Source organism: Salvia splendens, chromosome 1, assembly GCF_004379255.2.
Source record: "Salvia splendens isolate huo1 chromosome 1, SspV2, whole genome shotgun sequence".
Taxonomy (NCBI): Eukaryota; Viridiplantae; Streptophyta; class Magnoliopsida; order Lamiales; family Lamiaceae; genus Salvia; species Salvia splendens.
This window is the reverse complement of record NC_056032.1, coordinates 15,589,769-15,616,528: the sequence shown is the minus strand read 5'-3', so window position 1 is coordinate 15,616,528 and position 26,760 is coordinate 15,589,769. Positions and strand designations below refer to the sequence as shown.

The 26,760-nt window shown below is 36.3% G+C and overlaps 2 protein-coding genes across 2 annotated transcripts; one reads left to right on the top strand and one right to left on the bottom strand.

Moving 5' to 3' along the window:
* Nucleotides 1–438: 438 nt before the first annotated feature.
* LOC121805430 lies at nt 439–1,284 on the bottom strand (the record flags this gene model as incomplete). Its single annotated transcript, XM_042205279.1, has 1 exon — nt 439–1,284. A coding segment is annotated over exon 1 (846 nt), but the record flags the coding sequence as incomplete, so codon positions are not given.
* An 18,010-nt stretch (nt 1,285–19,294) lies between these two features.
* LOC121744009 (delta-1-pyrroline-5-carboxylate synthase) lies at nt 19,295–26,609 on the top strand. Its single transcript, XM_042137445.1, has 20 exons — nt 19,295–19,550; nt 20,101–20,172; nt 20,272–20,375; nt 20,638–20,740; nt 20,822–20,983; nt 21,382–21,659; nt 22,470–22,620; nt 22,705–22,869; nt 22,951–23,028; nt 23,728–23,817; nt 23,977–24,063; nt 24,166–24,252; nt 24,594–24,690; nt 24,805–24,908; nt 24,986–25,061; nt 25,505–25,655; nt 25,775–25,843; nt 25,948–26,014; nt 26,107–26,177; nt 26,274–26,609. Exons 1-20 carry the CDS (start codon nt 19,491–19,493, stop codon nt 26,353–26,355), a joined length of 2,154 nt encoding a protein of 717 aa, XP_041993379.1. The 5' UTR covers nt 19,295–19,490; the 3' UTR covers nt 26,356–26,609.
* Nucleotides 26,610–26,760: the final 151 nt, after the last annotated feature.

The window sequence follows — 26,760 nt, the reverse complement described above, 5'->3', positions numbered from 1 at the left end:
CCCAGCCACATCAATAGCCACATCACTAATAACACAATATACGGAATTTAATTTACGAGACATATACGGGAAACATTAATAATACTATTTTAATTTTTTAAAAAGTACAATAAATTAAAAAAGTACAAGAAATTTAAAAAAGTACTAAAATTTTAAAAAAGTACATTAATAATAAAAATTACATTAAAAAAAGTACATTTTATAAAATTACATAAATAAAAAAAACTAACTCCGAGCAGTCCTCCGCGCCCATAACTCTTCAATTAAATCATTTTGGAGTCGAATATGAGCTTCCGTTTGGCGCATGTCGGCATGTGCTTGGAGGAGGCCGGCTTCATAGTGAGGTACCCCACTCCGTGCGTGGGGGACGGCCACGTCGTGGCTTGGACCGGCTTCATTATCGTCGTTGGCCCAATCCGTCAGTTGTACACCTTCATCTTCGACAATCATGTTGTGCATGATAATACAGGCGTACATTATATCAGCAATGCAGTCGACGTGCCACAAACGCGTTGGACCCCTAACCGCCGCCCATCGAGCCTGGAGCACACCAAATGCGCGCTCCACGTCCTTGCGCGCGGACTCCTGCCGTGCCGCAAAGTAGGCCTTCTTCTCATCTCCTGGGCATCGGATCGTCTTCACAAAGACGGGCCACCTAGGGTATATCCCATCCGCCAAGTAGTAGCCCATATCATGCCGGTTGCCGTTGGCGACAAAACTGATGGCCGGACCGACGCCCTGGCACTGCTCGTTGAATAGGGGCGAGGAGTTGAGGACGTTTAGGTCGTTGTTCGAACCGGCTATCCCAAAGTACGCATGCCAAATCCACATCCGGTAATCAGCTACGGCCTCGAGGATCATCGTGGGATTCTTTCCCTTGTAGCCGGTCGTGTAGAACCCCTTCCAGGCAGCGGGACAGTTCCTCCACTCCCAATGCATACAATCTATGCTGCCTAACATTCCCGGGAACCCATGCTGCTCCCCATGCATCCTCAGCAGATCCCGGCAATCTTCGCGGGTAGGCTTTCGGAGATACTGATCACCGAATACTTCAATCACGGCTTGACAGAAATACTTCAAACATTCCAGGGAAGTCGTCTCACCGATGTGGAGGTACTCGTCCCACATGTCTGCCGTGCCTCCGTAAGCCAACTGCCGGATTGCCGCAGTGCACTTTTGAATTGGTGTGTGGCCGGGTTTGCCAGCAGCATCGTGCCTGAAGCAGAAATACAGATATCGCTGCTCCAAGGCGTTAACAATACGCATAAACATGGCTCTGCTCATCCTAAAACGTCGCCTGAAAATGTTGGCGTTGAACCGCGGCTCCTCTGCTAAGTAGTCTTCGTATAGGCGCTGATGTGCAGCTACGTGATCACGATCAATCGCTTGTCGGCGATGGACAACTGGCCGAGGTCGAGGTACCGCCGCCTGCAAGGCTCTTTGCATCCATTGGTCTATCCCGCGGTTGGTATATGCCTCAAACGCTTCGGCCATTCGACGTTCGTACTCCTCAGCGTCCCCCCACTACCTCCACTACCATCTTCCGCGTTACTCATTTCTCGGTGTTGATCTTGTATAGAAATTAAGATAGAGAGAGTACTCGTTAATACAAGTGGTGCGAATGAAAATGAAGTGCAAATCGTGTATATATACTGTCTCGAAAATTAAAAAAAAAAAACAAAAAAACCGCTGGGCGATGCGCTGGGCGATCCCGACGCTGCAATGGCGCCGAGCGGATCGCCCAGCGCATCGCCCAGCGCCCGTCGACCGCCTAGCGCCGGCGCTCGGCTAGGCGGTGCGCTAGGCGCCATTGTGGATAGCCTGAATGAACCCAACGTCTCTATCTCCGAAGCGGATCAGCTAAGACATATTCTACAACATTTGCTAAGACACTAATTAAAACCTGGCACGTGTATGCTATGTAAGAACAAAAAATATTAAAATTCAACTCTTGTAATCTTTTCTATCTTCAACCAATATCTTGAGATTATTTGCCTGTGCTTTTTTTACTTGAAGGATGTCGAGGAAACCAAATTCTTCTTCATGCCATTAAAAATACTCATTTATTTATTTTTTCTCTCTCTCACACACAGCCTTCTCTCTCTCTGAGGGAGAAGATTATAAATAGAAGTTGAATAGAATGGAATCAGTTATTTGAAAACGTTGAGTTTTGTAAGGTGACTGTAGATCTGGGGAAATCTATCAAAAGTTCATTTTTTTATCCTTAAAATAAGTTAATTTATTGATAATCAAAAGCCGGAAGACAAATCATTGAACCACATTTTACAAAATATATTCCACAATACAGAAGAACAGATAAAACGCAGCTAATGTCTGCAGAGTCAAAATATATTCCACCAGGTTTATTATATTTATTTATAATATCTATTGATTAAATTGTGTATCAAATTCTGCAGCTAATGTCTGCAAAAATCAACTTTGATTTGACAAAAGCGCAGCAATGTGTTTAGTAAAAACGACTGAAATGCCCTGCAAGGTATAAGGGTATTTTAGTCTGAAAATGACTATAAATATATGATGTGTGATTATGTTAAAGGCCAGAGACTTGTGACGAATGGAAACGTCAGGGATGGTTTATGTAGTTCACTCAACAAATTAATGTTGTCTTATCCCCGGAAAAAACTTGTGGAGTAGTGCTACGTACTCCCTTCGTCCCATCATAAAAATTGGATTTTGTCATTTAGGTTCGTCCTATAATAAGAGTTACATTTCACTTTTACTATAAAAAATAAATAGGTCTCATAATCCACTAACTCACCCCCTCACGTGTGGGACAAGATTTAATAGTTTTAACACGCCCCCTCACGTGTGGGCCGAAATGACACATCGGACTTCCATTATGTGGGTAGGCAAGAGAAGAGATAAAGAAATAATTCTTCATCGACTTAGGCCCGCTCTGATATCATATTAGAAATGGGTCACTCACCCCTTAAAATGTCTTATAAGGGGGAGGGTTATCCACTCTTATATAGATGAGATTGGATCATCACCAAGTCGATGTGGGATAAGATTTAAGAGTTTTAACACGCCCCCTCACGTGTGGGCCGGAATAACACATCGGACTTCCATTACGTGGGTAGGCAAGAGAAGAGATAAAGAGATAAAATCCATCATCGACTTGGGCTTGCTCTGATACCATATTAGAAATGGGTCACTACCCCTTAAAAGGTCTTATAAGAGGGAAGATTTTCCATCCCAATATAGATGAGATAGGATCATCACCAAGTCGATGTACAAGATTTAATAGTTTTAACATATTCCACTAACTTTTCTAACTCACTATTATTTACATTTCTTAAATCCGTGCCCATACTAAATGTGACTTTTATTGTGGGATGGAGGAAGTACTTTTTATTGTGAGATTAAATATATTATGTTAATTTTTAAAAATCATGTTTATTATGAAAGTAATTGTATTTAGAAAAATAAAATTAAATGAAACTTTCTTTTTATGGAACTCAAACTTTTGTATTGCACTCATCCAATCGGAAAGATGTATTATTCACTTACTCTAAATATTTGCAGTCGAAGAGTTAGAAATGATATATTTTGCGAAGAGGTTGAAACTCCAACCCCAGAAGAGTCTTTCACATCTCGGCTTGACAATATTGTGAGGAGTGTTAAATCAAGGTACGTAGTGGCCTACTAAGGGAAGGGCCGTTAACTCACTGGCTTACCAAAAGTCCATCTCCCAATGTTGCACACTTGTGCCTTAGAGATGTTACAACTACACGACAGTAGTAGAAATCGATCCTAACCCATTCTTACAATTCTGCCTCTTCAGAATCAACTGCGTTGCCCCTCCAAGCAATTAGATATGATATATATCGTTTACACAATAAAAATGGTGTTTTTATTTAAATTTTCCCTTAATATAAGCTCTAAAATATGATATGATAGCAATAAAAGGATATCCTGATTTGATTCTCAATCCTATAACTATTCTTTGAAGGAATATTAGTATTTGTGTATAAAACAAAATTTTGATTATAGTGACCTTGCTATGAAGCATACAACAAATGAGAAATGCACATGTTAGTTGTGATATCTATAATACGTGGCGGATGAATGGTAGTACTCCACTAATTCTAATTAATGGCTGTGACGCTCTCCTAATTATTTAACAAATTATTCCCTCTAAAAGCCAAAACCAAATTTATCAATAAACTCGATCTGTGCATACTCAATTTTAATTTGTTCCTTCAACAATGCGTTACATTAGTGTCTACCACACGCATAGCATGCTCACTATATTCCAATAGAAATTAGGAACTAATTTGGATGGTTAATATTTATATGGTCTACGATTGTGATCAATAAACCAATTATTCGGAGACACATTATTGTAATACTGTCTTCACATGCAGTACTACTACGTTGAAATCAATTCTAAAGTAATCATCCATTAATTTAGACAAGATTTACAAACCAAATTAATTCTTAATTCTCACACTGATTGGAAAATTTAATTGTGGGGATAATAAAGTGGAAGTTAAACATGATAAAAATACATTTCAAATGTTTTTCTTTAATAGCAATCCCAATTTTCTACTCAATTTCAAATTCCTTGTATGCTTTTCTTTTTCCAAAATAAGTTGCTCATTTCTGTTTCAACTGAATTTCACTTTTTTCCTTTTCACTCCAAGATTCCAACTTGTCATATATAGAGATATAATTAGAATATGTTTATAAAGTGGTCGAATTTGAAACTGATTGTAAACTGACTTACCTTGCACCAATTCAAGTAAGGTATATATATATATATATATATATATATATATATATATATATATATATATATATATATATATATATATATATATATATATATATATGCGTTAAAGATAGAACCATTCTTAAGTGTAGAACCTAGAACTCTACATATTTTATTCATTGGATGAGGAAAAAATTACGGTCAAGATTAAAAATCATACATATTAGACTATGTTTTCACGACATTCCGGACTCAACATGTGAAAAAACTCACATGTTGATGGAAGAATGAATGAAACGAAGAAGAGTCCATGCATGCTTTATTTTTTCACTTATCTGCATTCACCCATTAATAATAGTTTTGGTTGTAATGGGAAGTTGTTGTGCAAATCAACACCATTGGATTAAAAGATCTAACGACCTCCGTTTGGCATTTGTTCTACGTTTAAGAATGGTTCTACGTTTAAGAATGGTTCTATCTTGATCACAAACCATTCTTAAACGTAGAACAAATGCCAAACGGAGGTCGTTAGATCTTTTAATCCAATGGTGTTGATTTGCACAACAACTTCCCATTACAACCAAAACTATTATTAATGGGTGAATGCAGATAAGTGAAAAAATAAAGCATGCATGGACTCTTCTTCGTTTCATTCATTCTTCCATCAACATGTGAGTTTTTTCACATGTTGAGTCCGGAATGTCGTGAAAACATAGTCTAATATGTATGATTTTTAATCTTAACCGTCATTTTTTCCTCATCCAATGAATAAAATATGTAGAGTTCTAGGTTCTACACTTAAGAATGGTTCTATCTTTAACGCATATATATATATATATATATATATATATATATATATGTATATATATATATATATATAGAGAGAGAGAGAGAGAGAGAGAGAGAGAGTTGTATTCAAATCCTTTTCCTATAGTTCCTCCTTTCTCCTTCTTAATCTTATGCGTTGATTTCTCCTAATCCAATGGTTTAAATCATTGGCTGAATTTATTAAATTTAATCATATTTTAAAGTGAAAAGGGTAAAATAGAGATGCACTAATTTAGTTGGTTATGGAAGGTCCATAATTTCCTCCGTCTGCGGTTTTTCACCAAATTATGTTCAGATTTCGTTTCATTCATTCTCCATTAGTCCACGTTTTTTTTGTAAATTATTTTCAGATCAGTCGCCGATCCGAAACGTTGTTTAGTAGGAAATTCGTCTGGGGTTGCAGCGATTCAGCCACGAGACTCTTGCGCCGAGGAAATCGTCGTGGATCAGATTTTGTTTCATTCCTTCTCCATTTCTCCACGTTTTATTTTGTAAATTATTTTCAGATCAATCGCTGATCCGAAACGTTGTTTAGCAGGAAATTTGTCTGGGGTTGCAGCGATTCAGGCACGAGACTCTTGCGCCGAGGAAATCGTCGTTGATCGTCTGTTTGTCGTCGAGCGATAAAATGATGTCGTTTGATTTTTTACCGACGCAGAGGTTGGTGAAATCGGAGTCCTCGAGCGACGGGAGGGAGGTGAGGTAGAGCCAAACGCGGCGGTAGAAGAGGTTGCGCTGGTGAGTTGAATTGTTCAACTCGGGGACTTTGAAGTGCTGGTGAACGTGAACTCGGTCGTCGACCCACATAATGTACATATTGTATAGTATAATGTGTAGTTTAGTTTCTGTAATGCATTATTTGTGATATGTAATGAACATGTATACTGACGCGTTTAATTTAAGTTATGTCGTGTTTCGATGTTTGGCGCACGTTTCTTGTTTTCCCTAAGGGTTTAACAAGCCTAGGGGCTAGGGTGTAGTATGTTCTAAGTCTAAAAAACGTTGTCCAAATACACGAGCTGCAGTAATTCGTATGGGGTTGCACATAATGTATATTTTGTATAGTATAATGCGTATTTTAGATTCTGTAATGCATTATTTGTGATATATAATGAACATTTATCCTGACCAGTTTAATTTAAGTTGTGCCGTGTGTCGTTGTTTGGCGAACGTTTCTTGTTTTCCGTAAGGGTTTGACAAGCCTAGGGGCTAGGGTGTAGTATGTTCTAAGTCTAAAAAACGTTATCCAAATATACGAGCTGGAGTAATTCGTCTGGGGTTGCACATGCATAACGCTTGGGTATATTTTAAAATAGATATACATAATGTAAATATTGTGTAGTATAATGCGTATTTTAGTTTCTGTAATGCATTATTTGTGGTATATAATGAACATTTATCCTTATCCGTTTAATTTAGGTTGTGCCGTGATTCGATATTTTAAGCATGTTTCTTGTTTTCCCTAAGGGTTTAACAAGCCTAGGGGCTAGGGTGTAGTATGTTCTAAGTCTAAAAAACGTTGTCCAAATACACGAGCTGCAGTAATTCATCTCGGGTTGCACATGTATAGTGCGTAGGTATTTTTTAAAACAGACATACATAATGTACATCTTAGTATAGTATAATGCGTTGTTTAGTTTCTGTAATGCAATATTTGTACTATGGAATGAATATTTATCCTGACCCGTTTAATTTAAGTTGTGCCGTGTTTCGATGTATGGCGCACGTTTCTTGTTTTCCCTAAGGGTTTAACAAGCCTAGGGGCTAGGGTCTAGTACGTACAACAGCAACCACGTGATGCATAAAACAAGATAAATAGTGCATTCAAATAACCAAATAATGTACAGAGTCACTCAAGTAATGAACATACAAATATTGCATTCATTCTTAGACTCATGTACAACAGCAATCTAATGATGCATATAACATGATAAATAATGCATAGAAATAGCTAAATAATGTACAAATATTGCATTCAATGTTAGACTCATGTACAAGTTCCGTGACTGGTTCCTTCTGCCGTGGATTTAAACTCTTTATACAATTCAAAAACTCGGTAGGGGTTCGTCGAAAATACAGATGGTCGACGTTTCTACCCCTTAGTTTCCTATCCTCCGTATCTTCCGGAGCTGTACTAGTCCCTGCCTCTAATACTCTCTCCCGGAATTTCTGGCCAATTCCTACTGGCAGTATATCATCGACCGCCTTGTCGATGTCCAATCTTAGCTGCTTTGATGATGTACAACATACAGAATAATAACATACAATTAGTTACATAATGTACAAACTTAATAAATTAATGTGGACAGTGTTACTGCATTCACTTATACACTCTTGTACAGAAGCATCAAAATATTGGCTAAAAGCTAATACATAATGCCTTTTAATAATCAAATAATGTTCAGGATAAATCAGCAAATGCACCATGAATATTGCAATCACTCATTGTCCCATGTCCAACAACAGTCACATAAAGCAGACAACCATGATAAATAATGCACTAAAATAACTAAATAATGTACAGATCCGGTCAAGTAATGAACATACAAATATTCCATTCACTCTTTGACCCATTTACAACAGCAGTCACATGATGCACAAAATAGGATAAATAATGCATGCACTCAAACAGACAAACAAAGCACTTTGCAAATCAGGTAAAAAACATACAAATAGTCCATTGACTCTTTAACCTTATACAACAACAGCAACATGCATCATGGAACATGAAATATAATGCATACCAACAGCAGTCACTTGATGGTTCTACCAGCGCACATAATGCATTCATATAGGCAAATAATGTAGAGATTATATCCGGTAATGACCAAACAAATATTTCATGTACTCTTTTACAATATAAAACATCAGTGACATGATGCATGATACATGATATATAATGCATAAAAATAGACAATAAATGAACAGAGTCATTGAATTAATGAGCATAAAACTAATGCATTCACTACTTAACCAATGACCAACGGCAGTTGGTTGAAGGTTGTACCAGTGAATATAATGCATTCATATAGGCAAATAATGCAGAGATTACAACAAGTAATGCACATACACATATTCCATTAAATCTTCGACAATTAAAAACAGCAGTTACATGATGCATGACACAGGATATTGTAATGCATATAAATACTGTTGTAATGCGCAGATCCATTAGAGTAATGAACACACTAACATTGCATTCACTCGTTGACTAATTTCCGGTAGCAGACACATAATGGCTACTTAAGGGTAATTAATGCACTTAATTAGGTAAATAATGTACAAACGCGATTACAAAATGCGCATATGAAATTTTATATAAACCCAATACATCAAGCACAGAATCAGTCCAATAGTCCAAGTATTCAAAATGCAAATGAGATTGATTGCTCACCTTATTTCTGCGATTGTTGTGAAATTGACGGTCGTCCTCTTTTAGACATTTTTGAAATCTGCGCAAAACAGCATACAAACATAACCCATTAAGATTTAATAAACAAATTTATGGTGATAATCGGGTGAATCGTGATTTGGGTGGTGGGTTACGTGCAAAAATGAGGGAAAACGCATTACGAAACTCAGAAAGTAAACCAGTACAGTAATATTCGACAAACCCTACCACCTCTTTGACCGCAGGAGAATCTCGTTCAAAATCGGAAGGGTTATTGGACACTAAAGCAGACACCGATTGAATTCCCTAGAAAACGGAGAGAACTTGAGAGGGAGCAGCAAGGGTTTTGAAAGGGGTTGGAAATTGGGGAGACGAAGCGGGAGAGAGATTGTGAGTTAATTCGTTTAGTGATTAATGCTGTGTATAGTAGATGGACAGTAGTGGGCTTAAATTTCGCACATGACGTTTTAGGCAGTTTTGAGTATATTAATTTACTAATTCACCCCCATGATGCACGAAATGCCTCAAATAATGAACTGCGGGATCATATCTAAGCTTCTCATCCAGATCGTCAATCCTCCTGATCCAACGCTCCAAATTGAGAAGAAACTTAAATCTAAGGGGAGAAAAGGAGAATAACACTACCCTATATATATATATATATATATATATATATATATATATATATATATATATAGGTCCATGATCAATTGAGATTTTTTAGGCTAATTGAGAAATGAGATGCAACATCAACCACTCATTTTTATTAAATGAGTGGTCCAGATTTTGCCACACAAAAAATATTTTTAGATTAATTTATTATGAAAGGGTATAATGGTAAATTTAGTTGAAAACAAATGAAAACTAACTTCTCCCCCCCCATTCTTCTTCCCTTACGCCTCCACCTTCTGCACATCATTGAAAATTTAGCAGCGCACAGGAACGCCGGCTTCTACTCGCCGCCCTCAAGATCTGCCTTCTACGCGTCAAATTCAGCCGCTGCTCTAGCGATAAATTCGTCACGGGAACCCAGCCTCCGCCATTTTCCCTGATCGCCTCTAGCACCTGCTTTAGATCTTCCTTCCTCACCACGATCTTCACCCGTCCATCCTCCGCCACCGCCGCCGCGATTTCTCCGCCGTTAATGTGCGAAATCGCCTCCATAGTACTACTGCTCGCCACAGGTTTCTGAATTCTTCCCGATCTCGAGAACCTTCTCCTCGACGACGATTTGTCTTCCATTTCGTTTCCCCCTTTATGATACGGTACGGTTCGGTTAAACTTCTCGATTGCTTGCTTATTTCTGTGCGGTTCACTGCAGTTGGGTGATCTGAATTGATTTTTCCTGCTACCAATTTATAGGGTACTAAACAGAATAGTAAAATATTAGCTCGAATTGATTAAAATAAAATAGTTTTGACTTTGCTTCCAGATCTGATTCTTGGTTTCAGGTTTCAAATTTCAACTTCTCCTTTGACAGTTGTAAAAGCATTTACACAAATGAAAAGGGATATGAAAAGCATTAGATAAATCTTCTCCGGATTCGCCGCAATCCGGAGATGCAAGTGCAGAGATCGGAATCCTCGTCGATTCCGTCCAACAGATCCTCCCTCAGCCGCTCCACCTCCGGCGAGTCAATCTCCTCCGACTCCGTCTCCGTTTCTGTTATGGAATTATCAATTAAGCTATTGCATAGTTGTATACTATGATACTTAGAGAAGATTAAGTCAAATAGTTGTTATTTTTTAATTACAATAATTGTTTTTGAGTTGTTGACAATATATACAAGTTTTTGACAAGCTATTGACATTTGATATACAAGCTGATGACATTTTACTATAAGTTGTTGACATTTGATATATAAGTTGGTGACACTATGTCAACTATGGTGCATATCGTGTCAACGGCACATACATGTCATGTCAACTACGGTACATATCGTGTCAACTACACGTACAAGCCATGTCAACTGTGTTACAAGTCATGTCAACTACACGTACAACCATGTCAACTGCACATAGAAACCATGTCAACAACAATTATAAGTCATGTCAACTAGACATACAAGCCATGTCAACAATCCGACACATTAAAACACGAAATGACACTTATACCCCCGTGTTGACATAATGTGATAGCTGTTGACATGTCGTTAATCTTGTGGATTAGTGGCTGAGATTGCATCTCATTTCTCAATTTAGCTAAATAATCTCAACCTAACAACACCCTATATATATATATATATATATATATATATATATATGTTAGTGATCAAGATATAACTAATCTTAAGTGTATAACTAGAGAACAAATCTCAACCACACATCTTAATGGAACAAATATTATTTATTTTAATAATACAAAATAAGCCAAGGGTATTTTTGGAAAATATATTATGAAATTTAAATATGGCGGTTTCATTCTCTCCTTCCAAATCTGCGATCCTTTCTTTCTCCTTCCAAATCTGCGATCAAGCTTCAGACCAAATGGAAATTGCTATTCCATTGCTGTAATGCACAGCATCATCCACCACCGCCTCCCACTCTCTCTCCCCACCGCCGCCGCGGCAGCAAAGCTCGTGCCTTCTCTCAGCATCTCCACCTCTTCCTTCACGCAGACCTTCGCCGGCCAAGTCGGGGAGCTCGAGCTCGGGGAATTTGGAGAGGTTAGGGTTCCGCGGTGGCGGCGATGGCTTTGGCGACGACGTCTCCGGCGAGGAGATCTTGCGGCCAAATCTTCGAATGGAGCTTGCTCTTAGGAGATCTTGCTCGGTTGTTCGTCTGATTGGAATTGTATTTTTGGGGCAAGATTCATCAGACAGTGTCCAAGTTTGGAAATTTTCAGAAAACGTGTCTGATGTTGTTGGTGGTGTTCGAAGCCCTTTTGGCCTCTCAGGTGGATCCTGAAAATTTTAAAATTCATGCATGGAGAGATGTTTATTATCATGACTTCTTCACAACCCTCCCTAGAATGAGTGCATAGATACATTACCATGGGCATTTGGCATTGGAGTAAAGGATGATCAAAAGCAGGCTGTTGATGAGTCAATACACAATCGAAGATATCACCATCTGGACTCTGTAAAAAGCAAAGAAAAAATTAATCAGACAGAAATAATGTCTACAAAACACATCACTCTTAGCATGATTTTACTTCACTCTTGTTAACAAAACACATCACTCTTACCATGATTTTACTTCACTCTTGTTTACAAAACACATCACTCTTAACATATTTTACTTTACTCTTATTCTGATTTTACTTCACTATTGTTTACAAAACACATCACTCTTAGCATGATTTTACTTCACTCTTGTTTACAAAACACATCACTCTTATTCTGTTTTTACTTCACAATTGTTTACAAAACACATCACTCTTATTCTGATTTTACTTCACTCTTGTTTACAAAACACATCACTCTTATTCAGATTTTACTTCACTGTTGTTTACAAAACACATCACTATTATTCTGATTTTACTTCACTCTTGTTTACAAAACACATCACTCGTAGCATGATTTTACTTCACTCTTGTTTACAAAACACATCACTCTTAGCATGATTTTACTTCACTCTTGTTTACAAAACACATCACTCTTAGCATGATTTTACTTTACTCTTGTTTACAAAACACGTCACTCTTATTCTAATTTTACTTCACTCTTGTTTACAAAACACATCACTCGTAACATGATTTTACTTCACTCTTAGCATGATTTTACTTCACTCTTGTTTACAAAACATATCACTCTTAGCATGATCTGAGCTTTTCTATAGCTCTTAGCATGATCTGAGCTTTTCTATAGCTTTCCACCCACGCTTCCTTATTATAGATTTCATTTTCTCCTCTCTCTATTTCTATCTCGCCATCCTTCATTTGACTTGCACAAATATTGCAAATACACAAAGCTTCCATCGTTTCACACACACACTTGGATTAGTTACGCCTGTTTGTTTGTAGCTATTTTTTTCGCCCACAAACACGCACTGTGGAGTGAAATGTTGGATCTGAACGTTGACGCCTCCTCCTCCGGCGATGAGGTGGACTGCGGCAAAGCGGAGGCCGCTGCTGATTCGGTGGCGTCCACGACGATGACGACCTCCGCCAACAATAATGCAGCCGCCGACGAGGCCGATTGCAGCAGCTGGACTCGCGAGAAATCGGCCTCCACGCTCAATTTCGCAATCCTGAACAACGACGTGATCGAGATCGAGGATGACCCCGACAATGACGCCGGGAACGAGCTGCAGCTCTTTCCGATCGCCAATTCGCCGTCGCCGGCGATGGTTAGGGCGAAGTATTGGCTGAATCTGTCTGTGCCGGAGGTCGACGAGATCCATTTCAGAGTTTCGGTGAACTCTTTGTCAAGCATGTTAGCTTTCATTAATCATTTTCTTGTTATGCCACCTGCAGTTATGGCTCCACCAATTGAAATTCCAAGCAAATCTCCTGCCGTCCAGAAGGCCTGGAATTGAGCGACCGACGTCATTTCAATTTTGTATCTGAAGTGACAATTATATCCCTGCCTTGTTAATGTGGAGTAAATTTGTGATTGAGAGAACTAATTTCTCCTTAAATTAGAAAATTATATGTATTAATACTAGCCCTTGATTTTCTTGATCTTGTGGCTATGATTTGTTCTCTAGTTATTTGGTTAAGGGGTGTTTGCCATAGATCACTACCCTATATATATATATGTATATATATATATATATATATATATATATATATATATATATATATATATATATATATTTAACTAGCATCTGTTGCTGATATTTGAGGTGTGTTATGTGTAATAGGAGTAGTATGTAAACCATATATAGAAAAGTAAATTAATGTATTTGCAAGATGAGTGTGACATGTTCGACCGAATATAGAAAAGTAAATTAATATTAGGAAAATCAGTGTGACATGTCAATATTCTTATATGCTCGTTTTAATGCAGTTCTCATTTTACATCTATTAAGTATAAGCCATCCTATGTTTTTTAGGAGATACTAAAACAATGTGACCTCCTTTTCATGACAAATAAATTGAGGATTCGAAATCCATTAATTATTCTCCACTTCCAAATAAAACATAAATATAAAAGGTTAAATTATAAAAAGAATTTTGGTCAAATTCTTATATATCTTACAATTTTCAAAACCAGCCACAGAAAATGATATGGTACACATGTTTATTTGTAATACAATATGTTATTGATATGGTACACATGTTTATTAGATTGCTGATATGGCTGAGTTATGTGCTTAAGTCTGTTGAGAAAATGATAAAGTTCATCATCAAATCTCGTCGATGTAGAATTTTCCATCATATATTTTACCCAAATTAAGAGTTGAGAAAAATGTTAAATTTCATGAGTTTTATGGTCGACTTTAAAATGACAGAACAAAACAGAATTTGACCAAAATTCGTAACTTTTTTTCACAATTTTCCCATAAAAATATACCAATGTAGTCAAATAGTAGTACTAATTTTTTGTTTAATTTCAAAATCATTGAACCTTTGTTTAATAGCAAAATCATTGATCTAAAAGTTTTATAAAACACTCTGTACATTTTAGATGGTAAGACATACCAATACCATCAACGAGATCAATTCAAGTGATTGGTTACTTGATAGAATATACCCATGTGCAAGAGATGAGCAAAGTGAGAAAATTTAAGCACCAAGTTTTGTCGCACCTTACTATATTAGTCGACGTAATGTAACAAAATAGGTGATTTATTTGGTGATGATATTATTAATTTTAATTATCTGCAAATTATGACGCAATTTATTCCAATGATATATGTCGGATTGAGAAGAAAAACAGTATAGTAGTCGACGTAATGTAACAAAATAGGTGATTTCTTTGGTAATGATATTGTTAATTTTAACTATCTGCAAATTATGACCCAATTTATTCCAATGATATATGTCGGATTGAGAAGAAAAACAGTATAGTAGTCTGAGCACAATATCTGATTAAACAAGCTGAAAACTTATACATAAATAAGACTCTTTTCTACATTATTCTCTCTATTACTTTATCATTTCTCTACTTTAACTATTTATTATCATTTTTATAAAACGAGTATAGAAAAATCAACGGGACTTCTAATAGCGGAGGGAGTAATAAGTATTGCTCCCTCCGTCCCACTTTAAGCAGTGACGGAACCAGAATTTTAATCAAGTCGATGCTGAAATTTAATAAAAATAATACTCCCTCCGTCCGACAATAGGAGTCACTCTTATTATGGGCACGGATTTTAAGAAATGTAAATAATAGTAGGTAGGAAAAGTTAGTGGAATATATATGACCCACTTTTTATATTGGTTTTATAATAAAATGTGAGTGAAGTGAGTTAGTGGAATGTGAGACATATTGCCATTTATGGTAAAAATGATGTGTGATTCTTATTGTGAGAAGGACCAAAATGACAAAGTGTGACTCTTATTGTGAGACGAAGAAGTAATTAGTAATAATAATAATAATAATAATAATGTAATAAAAATATTTGATGTTACATGTAATGTCAGTACAATTTTTACGATACCCTGGATAATTTTTTTTCCGACGAGTAGTCATGTTTGTACAATATGAAGAATAGACTCATTTTTTATTTTTTTTGCAACACTTGCAACATTTTTTTGTTCACAGTTGCATTTAGAAATTTAATACTACTATTATTTGGAGCATTTGAAATTGAATAATTTTTTAATTTTTTGAGAAAATATCAATATATAATCGTAATCAATATTTATAAGATCTCTGGAAATAATTTGAAACTAATATGTGGTCTCATATTGTTAATTTGCTAAGAAAGTAAGAAAATAATTTTATAATTAATTTTATTATTATTTTATTATATTTTGATTTGATTTGATTTGATTTGATTTATGCATTACATGATTATGCTAATTAAATTTAGAAATCAGAAATTGATAATTTGGACTTTCAAGGGCTTCATTATACATATACCAAAAAATTTAAAATATATAAAAGCCCAATCACTCAAAAAACTAATGGCCCAAAATGAAATAGCCCTAGTTGATTCTCCTTCCTCCGATCTTCAAATTTGTCGGCGAAGTGCAACCTACGCAAAGCTCAAGCTATCTGGGCAGGGGCGAGACCGGGCGAAGGATGGCCATAGCGGGAGTATTCCAGGTCTAGCACCGGCCAAGCCCCCACTGGAGCGGTGGCTTGGCCCTATGTAGTTCCTCACTGACTTTAAGTGACACATGTTCCTTTTTAGAATGTCTCATTCTAAAGACACATTTCTATATATAGAAACAACACTCTCTCTCTACTTTTTCCCTCTCTCTTACTTTATTATCTTCAATTTACTCACAAAACAAAACTAAATAAAATCATTCGAATTAGAAATGTTCCACTTAGAGTGGGACCGAAGTAGATAGGAAGGTACAAAGTATAAAATCTCTTCCATTTATTATTCATGGGCTCCACATCACTTTTTTATTTCATTTCTTAATCAAGAGACAACAGATGTAACCATTCATCTCTTTAAGTATCTCTTCTCTTAACAATTCATGAGTCCACTATTTAATTTCTTCAATAAAAAACAATTAATTAACAAGTATCACTTAATTGAAAATACCAAAAAATAAAATACTAAAAATTAAAAATTACAGAATTAAATCACAGAAATTAAAAAATATATAATTTAAATCCTAGAAATTAAAAAATCACATAATTAAAATCCTAAAAAATTACTATGTCATCAGCTGTGGAGGTTGTTGTGGCAGCACAAACGACAGGTCGACATTAGAGAAAGTCCCACTTGAGTCATGGGAAGTTGAAGTTCTTAATTATGTGCTCTGAAAACGACGACATACGGGCTGTGTCTGCCATTGTGGTCTCGAAGAACATGGACATCAAAGTATTATTCACCCCGGTGGAGGGGTTCGTCTGGCTTGGTTCGCCTCATCCCCCTACATCTATCTCTAACCACCTTCGCGGCCTTCGTCCCAATCGAACAACGTCTCGCACCGGAGCTCGAGCCCCTGCATCGGCTCCCACGAACTGGCTTACGACCTCCTCGTCATCGGGCAAGGATCAGCCACCTCCACCGCCACTTGAAGTGTATTGGGCACTCGTAGTGTGCTTCGTCGTTTGACTAAATGTCACTCGCCCACCTATTCAGATACAAAACCTTATCCCAAGTCATGGTATGATTGAAGGTCCTCCAAGTGTCTTGTAAGAACAACATCATAGCCGCCCGCAAAATACCGGCTCCACTCGTTTTGTTTTGGTACTGTTGTTCTTCATTCCTATAGATGTCGCAAAACTTTTTGATATCCTTGTCGACGCCATCGAAATGACGGCGAAGAATCTTATCATTGCGGGAGGCGTTCCTCTTGGGCACGCGTTTTTGTAGTTTTCAGTCACCCTCGTCCAAAAAAATTCCAGTTTGTTGATTCTCGAATCCTCCAAAGTGGCAATCCACACTTCGAACAATTATCCGTCTCGAGCGGAGTGTAGGGATGACGGGCAATGGCACTGTAATAGTTATCGGTCACCGGAGTATCTTCCGGAGTTTCTTCTGAATTTCCTTCATCCTCTGGCTGAGTCTCCTTAGTTTGTGATAACGATTGCGTCGACTCGTGGGATCCCTGCCGCAAGTGGCCATGAAGGGCTGGTAGACGCTCTTAGTTGGAGGACGCATTTGGTAGCCCGTTTTTGAATAAAGTATTTCCTATTTTCCTTTAAAAATACTCCATCCGTCCCGCTTAAGATGACACATTTTCCTTTTTAATTTGTCCCAACTAAGATGACACATTTCTTTTTTTGGAAACTTTCTCTCTCCAATTAATACACTCAACCACTTTTTCTCACTCATATTAAAATAATCATCTTTCTTTCTCTCTCGATTTTAATACTTACACCCACTTTTTCTCTCTCTAATTAAACACTTTAACCAATAACTCATAAAATCCCGTGCCGGCCAAGAAATGTGTCATCTTAGCCGGGACGGAGGGAGTAACAAATTATTTTAATTTATGGTTTTCTATTGTATAAAAAAAATTCTGTTTAATAATGTGATTAACCATTTTTTCTCCTTTTTTCTTTTTATTTTACTAATTTTGTATTAAAATTCGTATCATTTCTAAGTTTCTATGTTAAAAAATAGAGGTAGTGATAAATGTACATAGTTGTACGAATATATAATCAAATTTTTTTAATATTTAACCTTGAAAATCGATTCATAAACATTAATTGATTTAAAATAAATTTCATACTAATCATTTTGCAACACTTCTAAACAAAATTAAAATTTAACTTAAATATTTGTATATTAAAGGAAAAATATAATCAAACTCGAAATCATGTTACAATTTGACATAAAATTTATATATCACTTCTTTATTATTACTACATAATAATACAACAAATAACAAAATTAATTTTTAATTAAATTAAATTTTAAAAATTTAAGGATATTTTGTACAGAGTTGTGATCAATGTCGAACTAATTTTAAAGACCGAACTAGAGACCAAAATTAGGGCCATTAGATAGTTTTTTCATGAGATTCGCTGATGTTCAAATTATTTCGGTCTTCAATACAAGCCTATTTTACTTCATTCTAGCAGGTTTATTACTTTATTCTGGTACGTAATACCTTGAAACTATAGTGTTTTTACTTACTTCCAGTAGGTTTTGAAATGATTCAACACATGCTTCATTCGAATTCATTGAAGTGGTTTTTACTTTATTCACTTTTAAAAAGATAATAATTTATTCCAGTATATTTACTACTTCATTAAAAAATGTTAATACTTCATTGAACAAGGTTTTTACTTCATTTCAGCAGGACTTCAAATGCTTCTACGCATTCAAATAGTTTATTACACCATTCAATTATGCTATCATTCTATTTGTTGTCAGCGCTGTGACGGCGGTGATAGACATTGCAGTGAGAAAGAACGGTACCCGACGGCGAAACCGTCTGTACGTACTGGAATGAAGTAATAATCCTATAGGAATAAAGTAAAAACCTACTGGAATGAATAATATATTCTGGAATGAAATTAAATCCTCCTAATGTGTTATGACTTATTTGCCCTTTGCTGAAGTAAAATAGGCTCGTGATAAAGATAAAAATAATTTATATATACTTGCGCATTTCATCCATAAAAAACTAGATTAAAAATCCTAATTTGGTCTAATTATGAAGTTATGTGAATTTGCGAGACTCTACTATGTACATGTATTGGACAATTCATGTGCATTTATTTTCTCTATTTTTTTTTATAATGGATAGAATAAAATGAAGAATAAAAACGAATACTACCCGTCCACGTAATCATAATGTTGCGCGTCGCTCGGGAATTGTTCAGGAGAAGAAGACAAAATGGTGTGCAGTGCAGTGCAGTGCAGGGCTGAGTTCTCTTTACTCTACTTACATTTTAACCTATCCAGCAAAACCCTATAAATATACCTGTCTTCACGAGTCTCCTCTTCATCCGCGATTTCTCACATTCTTCAATCTTTTTCTGCATTTCTCTCTCTAAAATCTTTTCAAATGGAGGCTGCTGATTCCACTCGTTCGTTTCTCAGAGATGTCAAACGCATCGTCATCAAGGTAACCAACTCTGCAACCTTTTCATTCTTATTCCTTTCATTTTAATCTCACTCTGATTTTTAGAGGTTGACTTTCTGGATTGCTGTTTTATTGTGCGAATTTCCTCTCTGCGTCTGCGTGTGTGTTTGTTTATTGCGATCGTTTTCTCACAGCGAAGGAAGATGACATTGCACGAATAACTTGTATGCCAGCAGCATTTAAAGGCTCTACACATTTGTCATTATTTGCTCCCTTTCATGAACTTGTACTCTGTTTCCGCCATTTAAGTAGTTTACAAATGTATATGTATTATAGTTCTGTATACAATAAAATTACACAGAACTAGGAGATTTTGGATGAAGATGTTGACTCAGTTCTGACTGTACTCATTTTTCTGATGGATGGGTTCCATGCCAATTAATATTGTGTTTATGTGTGTGATTTAGCATACAAAAGTTGCATTCATCATTTTATTTGCAATTGAATGCTTTACTAGTAGTGCAGCAGGCATTTAATTGTAATTTTCCTTCTTTTTACATAAAAAACTGATGCTTCATCTCTAAAATTGAAGGTGGGAACGGCCGTAGTTACTCAAGCTGATGGACGACTAGCTCTTGGAAGACTAGGCTCACTTTGTGAGCAGGTGCTCAATGTTCCATAATTATAAAGATTTTATCTCAATTCATATACATCCATAAGACTTGTGTGATTCTTACATTTTTGAGTTGCATATCAAGTGCAGATCCATGAACTCAACACTGATGGCTACGAGGTGATTTTGGTGACATCAGGTGCTGTTGGTGTTGGCCGCCAGAGGCTTCGATACAGGAAACTAGTTCACAGCAGGTATTTTGGCTTCCTCTATTCGCTTGATTAAGGCTTCAGAGATTTCTGAAAGTTATATGGAATCTTTTCCTCTTATCTAAGAACTTCTCAGGAACTTGTGTTCATAGTTTTGTTCAATGCTTCGTCATCAATTTAACTGGTGCCTAAACATATTAACAGTGCATAGACAAAAGCATAAGAATTTGATTTTTTTAATTATGTTTGACAACACTGTTAACCTCTGTTTTATCATCATAATAATTTTTGGCCGGCTTTTTGGCAGCTTTGCTGACCTCCAAAAGCCGCAAGTTGAACTTGATGGGAAAGCTTGTGCAGCTGTTGGACAAAATGGTCTTATGGCTCTGTATGACACTTTGTTCAGCCAGGTGCGCCCTTAGAGAAAATAAATCTCCGGGAAGATATGCCAACCATGTGGATCTAACTTAATATGGAATTCTCTCGTGCAGTTGGATACGACCTCAGCACAGCTTCTAGTAACTGATAATGATTTTAGAGACCCAGATTTCAGAAGGCAACTGAATGAAACTGTGAAATCTATGTTGTCGTTGAAGGTGGTTCCAATATTTAATGAAAATGATGCCATCAGTACCAGGAAAGCTCCCTATGAGGTGGGGTATTGATTGTATTCATTGCTTATCTTTTCTGTTCTAATTAGATCAGATGGTGCACAATTTAGCTGGACTACATGTTATCAAAGCAAGTGCCTTAACTACTCAATAAAGGAAAGATTCCAATTTTCTTCACCAGTTCAATTTGCAAATTCATGTTTTGCCTGTTTGGGGAACTACTGTTGCAAGTGTCCAGTGATCTTTTTTCAATTTCATTATTCCATGGGAATGCATATTAGAGAACAAATATCTGTTGACTACTTCATTTAGGAGCTAGATATATGAATACTCTCTGGGTTCTTAGGTCTGTACTGGTGGGGCGAACTACATATCTAGATTGGATAGCAGCATATCCTCATCTCCTCACATCATTTTCTTCATATGGTTCCATTCTGTAGGATGCTTCCGGAATATTTTGGGATAATGACAGTTTAGCGGCTCTTCTGGCATTGGAGCTAAAAGCTGATCTACTTGTTCTGTTGAGTGATGTAGACGGTCTTTATAGCGGCCCACCAAGTGATCCACAATCTGAACTAATTCATACGTATGTTAAGGAAAGACATGAGGGTCTGATAACTTTTGGAGACAAATCACGAGTGGGAAGAGGAGGGATGACAGCTAAAGTAAAAGCTGCTGTTTATGCTGCGTACGCTGGTATTCCTGTTGTTATCACCAGGTACCTGCTCACTTCCCTGTAAAATTTTCTATCTTGGTTGTTTATTACACAAAATGCATAAGATTTTTTATCACACAGTCATACACTAATAATTTATTTTTCAATTTTTTTTAAAGTGTCTTTTACAACATAATTCTCACTGTATTTAAATGAATATATAACTCTGTACTGCATAAGGAGCAGATGGATTATAAGGTAAGAAAAACAAGAGACACCTAGTTTGAACAGATGTGATGAAAAGAACATTTTCTCTTTACAAAAGTTTCCTTATTAAGTAAGAACAATTGAACAACAAGAGACATCTAGTTTGAACAGATGTGATGAAAATATTATTTTCTCTTTACAAAAAGTTCCTTTTAGGCAATGCAATAATTTGTTCCTACTGATCTAAGCATTGACATGTGGTTCAAGACTTCAAGTAGTTTTTCTGTTTTCATTTCGAAGATGAATAAAGCTTGCATCCATATGCAACTCATTTGAATTTCTCAAATGTTTAATATAAATTGTTTCTAGTTTGTTAATAGTTTCATTTCATTTTTTTTACTTAGTCTCTGGGAAGCTGCTAATTCGAGTTATATCGAACACTAGGAACAAGATAGCTAGCGTTTGTATGTCTCTAAATGAAATGCACATTTATTAGCACCTTTTTATTAAGTTTTGAATGTTTAATTCTATGTATGTACTGCTTAATTACTTATGTAGGAGGATTAAAATAGCAGTATGGAATTAAATTTAACAGCCCAAATTAAAAATGCATTGGGAATTTTCTGCTTTCTGTCTCTGATCCCAACCCTTTCTTTTTGGATGTAGCGGTTTTTCGTATGGAAATATTCTAAAAGTTCTAAGTGGACAGCGTATTGGCACACTATTCCACCGAGATGCACATAAATGGGCCCCACTAGGAGAATTAGGTGTGAGGGAGATGGCGATGGCTGCAAGAGATAGTTCACGGAGACTGCAGGTAATAATTCCTGAATAAGAACTCTTTTGGTTTGTTACACAATACAAAGTTTTATAATAAGCATGTCACAATTGTATGTTGCAGGCAATGTCTTCTCATGACAGGAGTAATATTTTGTTGAGTGTTGCTGATGCCTTAGAGGCTAATGAGAAGCTAATAACTGCTGAAAATGAAGCTGATATTGCTGAAGCCCTAAGGGCCGGATATGAAAAAGCTTTAGTATCAAGGCTTGCTTTGAAGCCGGGTAAGGTAAGATGACTTGATAAAGCTCATCACCTTTTAACTGAAGTGTTGCTACAGATATTCTTAGAATTTTTATATGATTTTCAGGTTTCAAGTCTCGCAAATTCTATTCGCGTGCTAGCAAACATGGAGGAGCCAGTTGGTCGAGTTTTGAAGAGAATGGAGGTCAGTAAATGAGGTCCTTATCCTCATTACATTAGAATTGTAGTAATGGTGGGAAATAGTGAGAGTGTGGACTGTGGAGTTATACTGTCTTCCTGATACTTTGTTTCTGCAATATTGTTTGCAATTGATAAGTAGAAGTTGACTGTTCTCAAATTCATAGCTACCAAACTAAGGTGCCCCTCATTTAGAAATGCCACCTACTATTTCAGCTTCTGCAATAAAGAGTAGCATCATGTTATTTTTGTGTAAGCAGACCTGAAATAGTATCTACAATTGTGGGAACCAAGCTTAAAAAAATGTTCCAAGATCAAACACTTGAATCAAGTCTGATGTATCCAGCTCTCAACACAATTAAGCTAGACCATAGATATATAAATATTGCTATATTTCTTTCTTATAATTTTTCGAGCTAAATCCTAGTATAATATTTTGTAATCCATAGTGTAGGAAGTCAATTTTTATATGCATGTTTGCTTTCCATAAATGTAATAAACTATATTCAACATTTTTATATGTATGTGATGAAGTTCTGAATCTCTGGTTGACTTGGGTTTGATAAAATGTCTTGGTAAGGGATAAAAGCTGGGCTTGCTCCCAAACTTTCCAAGAGAAATGCACAACAGATTATAAATTTTGAAAATCTTATAGGGTAGATTATTAGGAGATAAGTTTGTGATTGTCTGATAATTATTGCTGCAGCTATCAGAAGGATTCATCTTGGAGAAATTATCATCTCCTTTGGGCGTTCTTTTGATCATTTTTGAGTCTCGACCTGATGCACTGGTTCAGGTAAAGTACAGTAATCATAATTTGATATTATGCTTCATGTTTAATGGTATCCCAGGGCTTCAGTTTTTGTTTATAATGAACTTGTCAACGACACATCAGATAATTTTTTTATTTATCTCATCGGTACAAACTCATGGCCTTCTGTTTCCCTTTAAACAGATAGCTTCACTAGCAATTCGAAGTGGGAATGGACTCCTGTTAAAAGGGGGCAAAGAAGCTAGAAGATCAAATGCAATTCTGCATAAGGTTAGATCAAATGCAGTTCCAGAGAAGCTTTTTGTGAAATTTAAGTTCTAGCACACCATTCTTAGTATTAGAGATTCTGACTTCATTCACTTGTTATTTCAGATAATCACATCGGCCATCCCAAAAAGTGTTGGTGAAGGCCTTATTGGACTAGTTACTTCTAGAGAAGAGATCCCTGAGTTGCTCAAGGTTTGTTATTTATATGGTGCTTAATTCTTCTATTGTACTCCCTCCGTCCCATGTTACTCGCACTTTTCATTTTAGGCCGTAAATTTAGGATTGATTTTTTAGTGTAATTAAATTAGAATTTTAAGTGTAATGAGTCATCACTTAATAAAGGAGCTCTCAACTTAAACTAACATATTAATTAAATGCATTAATTCTAACTTAAACTATAAATAGTGTAAGGAGTTTGTGACGAGCCGAAAAGCAACAGTGCAAGTAACATGGGACGGAGGGAGTATTATTTTTCATTGGTATTAAATCCACAGCATAAGAGTTGGAACTGAAGTTTAATGTTTGTGTAAAAGCTGGATGATGTAATTGACCTTGTGATTCCAAGAGGGAGCAACAAACTTGTATCTCAAATTAAGGCGTCAACAAAGATTCCTGTTCTTGGACATGCTGGTAAAAAATATATATTCTACTTTTCTAGACTATTTTATTATCTCTTGGTGTAGTATTGGTCAAGTAGTCATCGAATTTCTCATACTTGAAAACTATTGTGTGTTTTGTTCCCAGATGGAATATGTCATGTATACGTAGATAAGTCTGCTAATATGGACATGGCTAAACAAATCGTTGTAGATGCAAAAACTGATTATCCTGCTGCCTGCAATGCAATGGTATGCCTTATTCTTAAAACATTATTATAATCATATCCAAGATACGAGTGGAAACTAGTATCTCCTTTGCTTTATAGGAAACATTGCTTGTACACAAGGACCTTGTGCAGACTGGTGGTCTAAATGAGCTAATAGTGGAACTTCAAACCAAAGGTGGGTGTCTCTTTAACATCCAACCACCCTATAATATCCAAAATAAAAATAAAATTCCCTTTATCCCTCTTTGAGGATTAAGGGTCCTTAGAAGGTCATCTATTGAAACAATACAAATCTTTTACTTAACAGGATATGCTGATAATCTCATTATGCATGAAAACTATATGAGGTCATACCTTTTCCACGATGGTGGCTGAATATTTAGAATAACAAAGGTTCAAAAGTTTTTAGTTATAAGCTTTTAGTTGGAATCACTGTCACTAATCATATAATTATCTTATTGTATCTTTGAAAGCCAATGGTATACAACATTTTTGCACCAGAGTTTGTCTAAAGATTTGGAAATAGGCTATAAATAATTGGCATTACAGTTGTTTCACACCCCTCCAATGAAATCGGTGTTCACAATACTAGCATTCTTATACACATGTGTGTTTCAGGGGTAAAAATATTTGGTGGACCTCGAGCAAGCTCTTCACTGAACATTCCCGAGGCACAGTCATTACACCACGAATATAGTGCTCTTGCTTGCACTGTTGAGATTGTGGATGATGTAAATGCTGCCATTGATCATATACATCAACATGGAAGGCATGTCACCTTTTGAGACCTTTCCAACTCATATTTGTCTTTACATGTTTTTTTACAACCGTTGCTTCTCAGTATTGTGAGAATGGTATCTAATGCAGTGGACACTCTCTTAATTTCAGTGCACATACAGACTGCATTGTAACAGAAGACGATGAGGTTGCTGGAATCTTTTTGCGTCAAGTAGACAGGTAATTCTTATGTCAATATATACCATCCGGAAATCATATTTGAATAAACTTGTAAAAGAGTCCAACTAAAATCCTAGTATGTAACATGAGCTGTTACATTTCAGTGCTGCTGTGTTTCACAATGCAAGTACAAGATTCAGTGATGGCTTCCGCTTTGGATTAGGTGCAGAGGTATGTTATACTATAAGACTATGCTCAAGTAGGTCTCAAGAACAAATTATTAGTATCGCTGTCGTCCTTATGCAATTGTATCTATGTAACAGGTTGGTATTAGTACAAGTCGAATTCACGCCCGTGGTCCTGTAGGTGTTGAAGGACTGCTAACAACACGATGGTATGTTTGTAATAAGACATTTCAATGGTATAACGTGCAACTGCAAGTCTTCTTTCATTAAACTTGAAAGCAAAATGATGGTGCAATCTGATACAGGCTTGCAAGAGGAAAAGGGCAAGTGGTAAATGGTGACAAAGGCATTGTGTATACTCACAAGGAGATGAGTCGGGAAGCATGAATAACATTTGATCACCTGCTAGTAGGAAAAGAGGAGTATTGTTTCTTTGTGTATTATTAATATTAATATTAATATTAATATTAAACGAATGTCAAAAGTTGTAATTGGGCAGTGGTGTAAGTTATTATTTTGCCAAGTTATCATTTTCAGTTAATAGCATCGTGGAGTTTTCCCACACCATCTAAGTCGTGATGTAAGTTCCATGTTATTCAATCTCATTCTTCACTTCTCAGAAAGGAGGGTGCTTGTTATAATTTCAAAATCACAAATCGTGTGATTATTGTAAACAATTAAAATAGGGGTATAGCCCTTAAAATTGCAAAATCTGGGTTATATTATTGATGAAATTTTGATGTTGTAGCCAATTTATGATGTTTTAGTGTCTGCGCAATACAAACCTTTTGT